The sequence below is a fragment of the Lutra lutra genome, chromosome 2, assembly GCF_902655055.1.
Source record: "Lutra lutra chromosome 2, mLutLut1.2, whole genome shotgun sequence".
NCBI classification, from domain to species: Eukaryota; Metazoa; Chordata; class Mammalia; order Carnivora; family Mustelidae; genus Lutra; species Lutra lutra.
The window spans coordinates 106,500,754-106,512,773 of NC_062279.1; the positions used below are offsets into that span (position 1 = coordinate 106,500,754).

The window sequence follows — 12,020 nt, forward strand, 5'->3', positions numbered from 1 at the left end:
ATAATTTATAGAAAGAGCCAAATGGGGGTGATTGTTGCATTTATAATACCAATAGGAAAGCCTGTCATGATAGAATGGAAAAGTGAGAAAAAGCAAGTAGTGATGACAACAATGTTAATAAAAATAATCACATCTTATTTGCTCTGTGCCAGGTATTGCTCTAAGTTATTTAGATATATTTATTTAACACAACAACTCTATGATGCAGGTACTATTACAATTTTCATGTAATATAGTTAAGGAAACAAGGAGGTTAGGTCATGATCCTAAGGTCACACAGCTGTAATTGGTAGAGTCACACACCTGAAACCCAGGGGATTTGGTTCCACATTCCATGCTCTTTACAACTAGAGCTACTGAGTGTCTCTTTGTAGAAAGAAACCACTAGGGATGTCTGGGTGTCTCAGTTAAGCGTCTGCTTCGGGTCAGGTCACGATCCCAGGATCCTGGGATAGAGTACAGCATCGGGCTCCCCGTTCAGCCGGGAGTCTGCTTCTCCCTCTGCCTGCCACTCCCCTGCTCCCCTTGTTTGTGTGCTCTCTCTATCTCACTGGCATATAAATAAAATCTTAAAAAGCAAACAAAAAAACTAACAAAAACTCAAAAAAACTGCAACCCTATTTTGTTCCCAAGGTTACCAACTGAGCAGTGTTTCCATCATGTTACTGTCAATTGATATTCTGAAGCCATCTGCGTCAGCAAAGAATTTAGTTAAATTTGCTCTTTGCTTATGCTTTTAAATGCAGATGAATGGGGATTTCAGTAAAGTACAATGTATTAATGAGTTCAAATCAATGTTTGATTCTATCCCGTCTTTATCTACAATCTGTCTCAAGAATTAAAGTGAAATATAGAGTTAGCCTATCTGTCCTTTTTCTGTAGACTTAAAAAGATTGTTTCTTTTAAATATGTTCCAAGCTTATGTCACATAATATTTTGCTTAGAAAACACACATTCAGTGTATTTGTTATGTGTATTAATCTGGATTCACTTCTTAGAACTTCCAAGGATCACTTCCAGTTCCTCCAAGCATCAAGTACAGTTAGGAAAAGTTCAGCATGATGGAAAAAGAGATCTCTTTAGATCTATTTAGGAAAGACATCCCAAGTAAGTGTCCTTTGAATAAAACCAAACACAGGTACACTTTAGGGCAAGGTCTATATTTAGATCCCTTCTGGGCTTTTTTAAGTCATATTTTTATTATACTATCTTTCTTCCCTAGCAGGAATTATATACAGTGACCAAGGAAATGGTGAGCCAGAATAATGGCACAAAGGATCAAGGCGATTCACATCAGTAGAAGGCATCCTATTTTCAAAATCACCTTTTCAATAAGTCAGTTCTTTTTTTTTTTTTTTTTTTTGTTTTATTTTTTATAAACATATAATATATTTTTATCCCCAGGGGTACAGGTCTGTGAATCGCCAGGTTTACACACTTCACAGCACTCACCATAGCACATACCCTCCCCAATGTCCATAATCCCACCCCCCTCCCAACCTCCCTCCCCCCATCAACCCTCAGTTTGTTTTGTGAGATTAAGAGTCACTTATGGTTTGTCTCCCTCCCAATTCCATCTTGTTTCATTTACTCTTCTCCTACCTCCTCAACCCCCCATGTTGCATCTCCTCTCCCTCATATCAGGGAGATCATATGATAGTTGTCTTTCTCCGATTGACTTATCTCGCTAAGCATGATACCCTCTAGTTCCATCCACGTCGTCGCAAATGGCAAGATTTCATTTCTTTTGATGGCTGCATAGATGTCCATCAACAGATGAATGGATAAAGAAGATGTGGTATATATACACAATGGAATACAATGAGTCAGTTCTAACAAATGTTTTCTTTCTTTCTGATTCCAGAAATAATGATTTTACTTTAATGGACAAGCAGTTACTGTTAATATGCCTATACAGTGTGACAACAGATTCTTTCACCAGTGTTTAATGGTACTTTTACGTATCCAATTGGAAAGGTATTAAGTTTGCTTGATTTCAAAATGCACAATCAGCATTTCCTATTTTTTTTTTTTTTAACAACTGACCAGAAAAAGTCTTTTAATCCTAATCAATAATCCTCTGGTTACTTTGGCCTCTGTTTAAGTTAGGAATGAGAGGAAAACATCTACAGGGTACAGACAGTGTCCCTAGTTTGTGAAACCAGCTTATTTTTTGCTATTCAATGCCAAAAGAAAAAAATTTAATTTGATTTTCAAAAGGAATCTCCCAGAAGCAAATATAAGAACTAAACTACTATTTGCTCTTATAAAAAATTATTTAAGTTTGATAAGTTAGATGATGGTGATACTTTGAATTTGGGGGAAAGAAGGAAGGATAAGTTTTAAATAAATCTAAGTATTTTTGTTATTATTTACTCAAAAGGATGAAGATTTTTCAACAACAGACAGATACTGAAGTACCAAATATAGATCATCCACTAAAGATAAAAATCAGGTAGGTAATAGTTTTCTTATTCCTCTTGAGAGTGCTTAATAAATGTGCAATCTTAAGGTACCTTTTTCTTTTTTTCAAGGATTTATTTTTTTCTCATTTTTAAAAAATTTAAATTCAGCTAATTAACATACAATGTATTATTAGTTTCAAGGAGAGGTCAGTGATTCACCAGTCTTATATAATACCCGGTGCTGATTACAACACATGCTCTCCTTTCTTTTGTTCTTTGTATTTAGGCAATTTCATCTCTTGGATAACTCTAAGTGTATTTATTACCAGCAGTCACTTGTGCCTGCCTAAATGTATGAACAACAATAAATGCAGCAGAAGGGTTGGAGCCAATGAAATGCTGTTTGAAAAAAGTAGACTTTTCTACCTGAAAAATGTTTCCGTTTCTACATAAATATAGTTTAGTTTTTTAGTTTCACAGATTGTTATATCCTAGGTAATCACATTATAGTCATCTTCGCAACCACAGCAGCAAAGCTTAGACCATAGTTGAATTCCCTATTTCCACACTTAGCATTTAACACCTAGATTTACAAACTCTTCGCTTGTGAATATAATATATAGCTTAACTTCCTATCCCACACTATATGGCATGGAATTTCCCAGGAGTGGTATGTGCTCTCCCAAGGGCACTGTATTTCCTTTCCTCAAACTGTCAAATGGTCAGTAAGCAGCTATGGATAGGAGAGAGCAAAGTTCCACGTGGATTACATCTTTGTGAAAATACAGATTCTCAAACACCTAACCAAGTAGCCCATATTGACTCTCTAGCAGCTGAAGATAAACAGGCCTCTCCTAAGATTGAAGGCAAATACGTTACTGCCCCCAGCTCATTTACCCTTTTGGTGGTATTACTGACTTAAAAGTAAACACAGCCATCTAGTATGCCCCAGGTGTGTATACCCACAATGCTGGAACAGCAGTTGTGGCAGTATATGAGTGACAGAATCCAGAGAAGGAAGTCAGGGCTCAAGAAGAGATTCTGAAAGCTTGGATGATTATTTTTGCAAATTATTATAAGACTGTCTCATTATCTTATAATTACATTTCATTGAGTGATTCTATTTATTTATTTTTGTACCTGGTAAATCAGAGAAGAGAAGAATGCACTCATTAAAGCCATTAGCCAAAAGCCGGTCCCGTAGCTGCTGGAGAATTGCTACTCCAATACAGAATGGGAAAGAGGAATTCCCAAGGAGTAAGGTATCCCAGAGGTGGAATATTTTGTGCAGTGGAAATACGTCTGTAATACAACAAAATATAAATATATTAATTACAATAAAAAAACAAAATAACAGAAATTAAAACAATAATAAGCTGTTTTACTAGACATATGACAAATGCCTTATGGTCAACACTGTTTAAGAACACATAAACTGTTTTTATAAAATGTTTATAAATGCTATTTTTGGTTTGGTTTCATAAAATGTTTATAAAATTATTTTTATACAATATTTATTGTTTCCTAAGGCATCTTTAAAAATTGATAATCAGATTGGTCAAATAGATGACATTTTCTAACCTCCACCATTGATCCTGGTATAGTTGTTCCATTCATTATATTTCTTCCTAGAATTTTCTTGTTATACTATTTTCACAAGTTTACTTACCTAGATGAAATTTAGTCTTATTTTAGATTGAGTGTTATTACATTTTTATTATGCATTCTAAATAATTGCTTTATTAAATTCCCATAAAAAGTTTATCTCATTTTTTGCAACTTTATTTTTTTACATTTAATGATAGTGCAGATATCTTTTCAGGTTAATGCATACAGATCTACTCTAACTATGGTATTCCATATGTCACTTGTACACATTTAAGCAGAATGTCCTCCATATTAATACCTGCAATTGATTAAACTATTACACATCCACATAATCTGCCTAATTTCTAGAGGAATTCTAGGTTTAGAAATAGCAAAAATATTAGTTACTAGAGGATCTCTAAAAACTGAGTCTCATTTGGTTTGTAAAAGTTGCCTTCCCCAAAACTCTATTATATAAATACTATAGTTATTGTTAATTTCTTTTTCAACAGAGGGCAGAGATTGTATGGATGTCATGACATGTAAGATAGGCATCCTATACATCACTATGCAACACTCATCCTTTGCAATACTCTTTTTGTTACTCACCCTCAAAACAATTCACATTTCTCCCTACCCAACTCTATTACATTAGAATTACATTAGGATGCTTATAGAAATAGATCTTTTAATACAACTGTAGCTATAATATACCGGGGAAAAAAATGGAACTGTCCTTTTACTAATACGATATTGAAAGAAAAGGGAAAATGGTACTTACGAGTAAACATGGTGAGAAACCAAGGGATGGCATAGAGCTATGGGTGGAAGAGGACGGGGTGCCAGGGATGGATAAAAAAGAAATAAAATATAATTACAATGATTATCAATAAGCTGAATGGTAAAAAATATTCGATGCTTTGGCCTACCCCACTGATTAAAATAAGAGTGAATGTTGATCATTATAATTATTACCACAAATACTCTCTTAAATAGTATTATCTCTTACAAATGCTGCAGACAACACTTCTGCCAAGAATTATTCCACAGAATGTCTTCATTTCATCAAAGAAAATACTCAAGACAATGTCTAACCCAAACACAATACTAGCAAGCCAATTCCAAGGGTGTACTTTCAGATTGTACAAAAACATTTCTAGGATTTTAATGGTCCTTATCAGTGTGGAGTTACCCTTAGTATTTTTGAGAATTGATAAGATGGTATTTGAAGAATGTCCAAAATGTCTTATAAAAAGGTGCTATGAAGCATATGCTTTCTATAACCACTCTCTAAATTAATACGAAGCTTCATAACAAACTAAAAGTAATAAGATCTAGAAATGAAATAATCTGGGTCAATAATTTGGGTCTCTAGCTAAGTGACAAATTTATTTTCCTGTTTACTACCTAGGATGAAAATAAATACACACACACACATACATATACTTTCCATTAATTTCTTGACATTTTGAAAGTGAGAAATCACTCTTAATTTCTAAAAATAGAGTAAAATCTCCTTTGTCAGTATAGTAAGTATCAAAAATCAGTAATAATTTATAGAGAAATATGAAAAAGCTCTAATTTTATTTTACGTTCTGTATGAATGCTACCATTAGACAAAGATTTCTGTACTACCTATAGGGTTTAAATAAATATTCTTTCAGCACCTATCAATTATGAATTTATCAGTAGAGTTGCATATGTCTTTGCATAGCACATGACTGAATATTTATGCTATTAAAATGCTGGTCAAGAATCCTAGGTATAATTATACACTATATCAAAATTAAGTACTGTATGTGGAGTAAAGCTCATTGCTCTTCACAAGATGATTTATATACATTGACACAGACAGAGTTCTTTCAAGTGACATTATAAAAGGAAAAACTGAAGAGTACCAAGGTATGTGACTTCACTGTAAAGAGTATGGATTGTAGAAAACAAAATACAACAAAATTAAATATTAGTTTCATCATTATTGTTTATCTTTTCTTTCTTTAAAGGACATGACATAAATTAAATTATAATACCTCTACCCCCCTGATCAAAACCAATTATTTGCCATTAGGAATCTTAAGTGAATTACTTCAGCAACATGCTAATTTAATCTGTTTTCCCACATAGGGAAGAGGGTATCATTGTATGAGGAATCTACACAAAGTAGGGAAGGAATTACTTCAAAAGATCAGAGGGAAAACTTGCCAGGCTCACACAAAGCCAGGAAAAATTCATCTTACCACCAGTCAGAATAAAGAAACAAATTACTAAACAAACAAAAAACCTGTAATAAACAAGTAATTCGGTAGAGTACTCAAAAGAGAATATTGCCTTAGTAATATTAGCAAAATTATGCTCCCAAATTATGCTGTTGTGGTCTTATTTAATAAACTGTAAAAACAAGCTTTGAAAGGATCATATTGTTTAAATGTTAGTTAGCTACATCCCAAAATAAAGCTCAAGAATATTTATAAGAACATATAAATATCCAATATTCAAAAAGATAAAATTCACAATGACTGGAACCTAATAAAAAATAAATACTGATAGTAAAAAGTAGCAATAAAAGTGATCCATAATGAGGAGAAAAATAATTCAATCAAAATGCACACAGAACTGATATAAATGTTCGTAATACCAGGCAATGATGTTAAGATACTTTTTGTAACGGTATTTCATATGTTCAAAAAGTTAAGGATGTTTATGTTAAGTAGAGACATGGCAGATAAAAAAAATCAAACGTTCAGAGATGAGAAGTACAATGTTTGAGATAAAAATATACATGGGATTTTTTTGGATGGGATTAAGAGCAGATCAGACACTGCAGATGAAAAAATCAGTAAACTTGAAAACCTCGAAATAGGAAGTACCCAAAATGAAACCAAGTCAGGAAAAATAGGACCAAAAAAGAAAAAAAAGCCCTAAGCACCAGTGAGCAACTTTAATCAGCTAAATACATATGCAATTAAGAGATATGAAAAGAGAGAGAGAAAAGATGAGGGAACAGAAAAAAATATTTCAAGAAACAATAGCTGAATATTTTTCAAATTTGATGAAAACTATTAACTAATAGATCCAATAATCTCAAGATCCCCCAAAAAAGAACCATGAAGAAAACCACATCAAGGCACATCATATTCAAATTTCTCAAAATCAGTGGTAAAGAGAAAAATCTTATGCCATAGCTAGAGAAAACACACACAAACACACACACACATTATGTAAGAATATCAATGAGAAGGTTCTTCTCAAAAATATTTTCTTGTCAGTGCCCAACAAATGACAGTGTAGTAACATTTTTAAAGTATAAACATTTTAAAGTATTAAAAAAATCTGTCTATGTAGAATTGTATGCTCAGCAAAAGTGTCTTTCAAAGACAAAAGGTAAAATAAGGACTCTTCCTCACACACACAAACTGAAAAAGTTCATCACTGCCAGAAATGCCAAAGAAGTCTTCCAGGCAGAAGGGAAATGATACCAGAGGGAAATCTAGATCTACACAAAATGAACAGACACAGGAATTGTAAATGCGTATGTGGTTGAATATAAGACTTTATTAAAAAAAATCTTTAAAATAGTTGACTCTTTAAAGCAAAAATGGTAATTTATTGTGGGGTTTATAACATATGTAGAAATAAAATTTAGGACAACTATAACATAAACACTGGGAGGGGAAAATGGAAGTACATACTACCTGTGAAGTGATATAATATTACTCGAAAGCAAACTGCGGGAAGTTAAAGAATTATAACATAAACCAGAATTTCTTAACTTCACCACTATTCACATTTTAGGCTAGATAACTTTTGGTTGGGAATGTCCTTTGCATTTTCAGATTATTGCGGCAATCCACCCTCCACCCACTAGACGCCAGTAGTATTAACCCAGTTTCATCAAAAATGTCTTCAGACATTGCCAAAAATCCTCTGGGAGGCAAAACTGTCTGTTTGAGGACCACTGTATCAATCCTAAGGAAACCAATTAGAAAACGCAACAGAGTCATAGCTAATAGAAGACAGAGTAAGGGAGGACTCACTCTCTGCCTGACAGATGAAACAGCAGTGAATAAAACATAGCCTCAGCCTGAAAGGAGTGTACTGTTCATTAAGGGCAGTAGATGTTCATTACATATTCTCTCAATTCATTTCATTTAGGTTCTTATCTCCACCTCACTATCAAAACTATTCTTATCTTTGTCATAAAAGATTTCCACATTGCTAAATCTATAGCCAATTCTCATTCTCAATTCCTTTTTACCAATCATCAGGGACTGCCAGTTAACTACTCTTCCCTTCTCAACCTGCCTCTCCCATTTGACTTCCAAGATACCACATTCATCTCCTTTTCTTCTTACCTTTTTGACTGTTGCTCCCTCTCCTTTGCTGGTTCTTCTTCATCCTCATGACTTAAGTATTGGCATGCCCTATTTTCAGTCCTTGGACGTTTCCTCTTTTCTATTTTTCTCCAAATGATTATATAGTGTGAGGACCCTCCCATTTTTATAGCTCCATCCCAGACCTCTACCCTGAATTCCAAACCCACATGTCTAAATGCCAGCTTGACATTTCCACTTGTGTGTCTAACAGATATACATATAACATGTCCCAAACTGAACTCCTGAGACTACTTCAAAAATCTGTGCCTCCAAGCATAGTCTTCCAAATCTCAGTGAAGAGCAACTCTGTTCTAATTGCTCTGGTAAAAAATTCTGGAATCATTCTTGACTTCTCTTTCTCCTACACTGTACATCTACCATCAGCAATCCTGCTGGCTCTACCTTCAAAATTTATCCAGAATGTAAAAACTGCTTACCACCCCTACCACGAATTTCCTGATTCAAGCTACTCTTGCCTAGATTATTACAATAGCGCATGACTAACCTTTTAAAATTCCATCTTTGTTCCTCCTTGGGTTTCTTTTATCATAACAGCCAGAATGATCTTGTTAAAATGTCTAAATCAGAACATGGCATTCCTCTGGTCAACAGTATCCAGTGGCTTTCCACCATTGTAAAAGGAAAAGTCTTAACTATGAATCCGGTTTGATGTAAAACCTGGTCCTCTTTGACTCTCATCTTCTTGTTCATCGAGCTCCTGTCACATTGGTCTCCTGGCTGCTTCTCCGACATCCCTGACATGCTTTATACCTCAGGGCTTTAGCACTTGCTGTTGCTTCTGCTTCGATTGCTCTTTCACTCATTTCCTTAAGGCATTTATGTAAAAGTCACTTTTCTCATGAGGCTTTCCGACTTCCTTCCTTTCTCCTTTCTTTCTCTCTTCCCTTCCTATCCCTTCCCTTCGTCCTTTTCTGTTCTCCTTTCTCCCTCCCTCTCTTCCTTCTTTCCCCACATCCTTTTTCTCCTCCCTCTCTCTTCCTCGAGTTTTAAATTCCAGTTTACATTGTTATATTAGTTTCTGGTGTACAATACAGTGGTTCAACACGTCCATACATCACTGGGTGTTCATCACAAGTGCGCTCCTTAACCCCCAATCCTTATTTAACCCATCCCACCAACTCCCTTATCTATGTTATTTAAAAATTCACTTTCTTCTTCATCTGAGCACTTCACACTCATGTCCCTACTTTAGTTTTTTTTTTCTCTTTAGTGTACTTACCACTACCCAACATATCACATAGTATATTTATCTTTTTTATTGTCTATCCCCCACTAGAATATGAATTTAATGAGGGCAGAGATTTTGTCTGTTTTTTTTTTTTTCCATTGACATGCCTACAGCCTAGGAAAATGGCACTGAAATATTTGTTGAAAGAAAGAATAAAATATATAATGAGGATAACTGAAAGGGATAGATTAAAAGATCCAAATATGAGATTATATATTTTCTTGAGAAGTTTTCAGTAAATATGAAATAACAAGAGAATTAGCAAATCTTCCTTGGGTAAGATATATATATATATCTATATATATATATATCCTTCATATTAAATAGTGGAAAGTATTTAAACAACACTAAACTTAAAATTCTGAACTATATACTTATACTTTGACAACAATTATAAAAAAGTTATTAGAAACAAGTGAAATGAAGCATATTCTAATAATATTTGAAAAGTAAAAATTCAAGTTGAAAACATTTCTTTAATATAGAACAACTCCTAAGTGCTCACCAGCACCAGTCACCTCTTACCAACTAAATCCAGGTAAATAGATAGGTAATATATTCTGTGAAATGGTAGTACCTGTTATTTATTCTTTCTTTATTTCTTCCTTCTAAAATTTTAACTGACATCTTGATCTTAAGTAATTTCTTAGGGTATTGGTACATCTTCATAATACCGTCTAATACATGAGAAAGACAGCAATATAACATAATTTTGAATACTAGGCTAGTTCAGATTTTATTTAAAAAACAAATAATGAAATATTTCATTTCAAATACTAAAAATATATAAAATTAGTTTTATTAGGTTAGAGATATTATTTGCTTTTCCTGATTTAAAGATGGAAACTGAAACCCAATGGAAAAAAAAATACATGCTCTAGCTATTTCCTGCAGATCATTAAATTATTTTGCTCTGTTTGGCCTAGTAGTAGTTGACTAAGAGTCAGCTGAGTAAATACTGCCCCCTAGCTACATCAAGAAAGAATAGTGATATTTAGCATTTCAGGACATCTTTCCAAATGGTTTGGTAATATCAAAATTACAAATATCAATAGGAAAAACAAAGGTCGGAAGCTCACTACCTTGATTTTAAAAAGTAGAAAATTATGGCCTAAATAGTTGTAAATGTACACAAATGTAAAAGACTAAAAAAAGAAACATTTCTTATAAACTCTGGATGAATCTTTTTGTCAAATGTATATTTATTTACATATTGCATATTGTCTCTCCTCTCTATTAATATTAATAACAATGAAATTGTTATTTTCATTATCATTTGTATGTAATATAATTGTTATTATAAAAGGGAATCCTTTTAGTTGACTTTCTTAAAAATCTACCTTCTAATGAGCATATTAGGTATTTTCTGTTTGCCTCAAGTCAGAAGTATGTCTACATTTAAGTTACCTCTATAAAATACACTTTGACCATTAGTCATGCCTCATAATGACTCTCTGCATTAGGGAAATAAATATCTACCCACTCATGAAAGAACGCTTAAAAACTAACAGGTTTTTGGTGGTCGTGTTGTTTAGCAGGGATAGAGATTCTCACATATTTTCTTGATACTTTAGACTTAGTGATTTCTTTAAATCTTTATGATAGTTGTGAAGATTAGTTAATGGACCTAAAACACCTGGCAAAGGATGTATCAGACATCAGTATAGGAATTACAATGATCATTCTTAATAACAGTCCAGAAACTTGTTTTTTTAAAGATTTTTTAAAAATTTATTTATTTATTTATTTGACAGAGAGAGAGAGAGAGAGATCACAAGTAGGCAGAGAGGCAGACAGAGAGAGAAAGGAGGAAGCAGGCTCTCCGTGGAGCAGAGAGCCCGATGCGGGGCTCGATCCCAGGACGCTGGGATCATGACCTAAACTTTTGTAATAAAAAATGTATTTTAAGAACCCAAAGAGCTGAGGTCGCATGAAGCATCTAACAAAAGATTCACACACTCTGGAATAAGGAGTGCAGGAGTGGAAGGTAAGGAGAAGGGAACCCTAAGCACTGGGAATTGTACATGTTTTACAGGTTGGGATAGACTCAATAAAGGTGAAGCATAACCTAAGAAGGCTAAAGTATTTACCCTCCTGCTGGCTTGCAGAATCAACATTCCTCAGTCCCATGACACCTACTTTGAGTAAAAAAAAAAGTCAAATTTCCTTACATTAGTTCTGTTTCTTTTACTTTACAAATTCCCCATCCTTTATTTTGTCTATGTCTGACTTATTATCATCCTTTTAGCTACATATAGTATAACAAAGATTGCTACAAAAGAAAATATTTGAAAATCAAGAAAATGCTCCGTAAGACTTAACTGTTCTATTGGGCCACTCATTTTCAAAAGACCATTATCTCCTTCAATGATGAAAACAATGATGCTTTATGCTAAATCAGGGTAA

At 33.7% G+C, this 12,020-nt stretch overlaps 1 protein-coding gene across 4 annotated transcripts in view; it reads right to left on the reverse strand.

The window, feature by feature from the left end:
- TBCK (TBC1 domain containing kinase) overlaps nt 1–12,020 on the reverse strand; it is a 210,630-nt gene that overhangs the window by 82,031 nt on the left and 116,579 nt on the right. For all 4 annotated transcript variants that reach the window (XM_047718152.1, XM_047718149.1, XM_047718150.1 and 1 more), the window contains 2 exons: nt 4,774–4,810; nt 3,546–3,707 (listed from right to left, as the gene is read on the reverse strand). In XM_047718152.1, the coding sequence (XP_047574108.1) occupies nt 3,546–3,707; nt 4,774–4,810 (199 nt within the window). The remainder of the gene's footprint in view (nt 1–3,545; nt 3,708–4,773; nt 4,811–12,020) is intronic.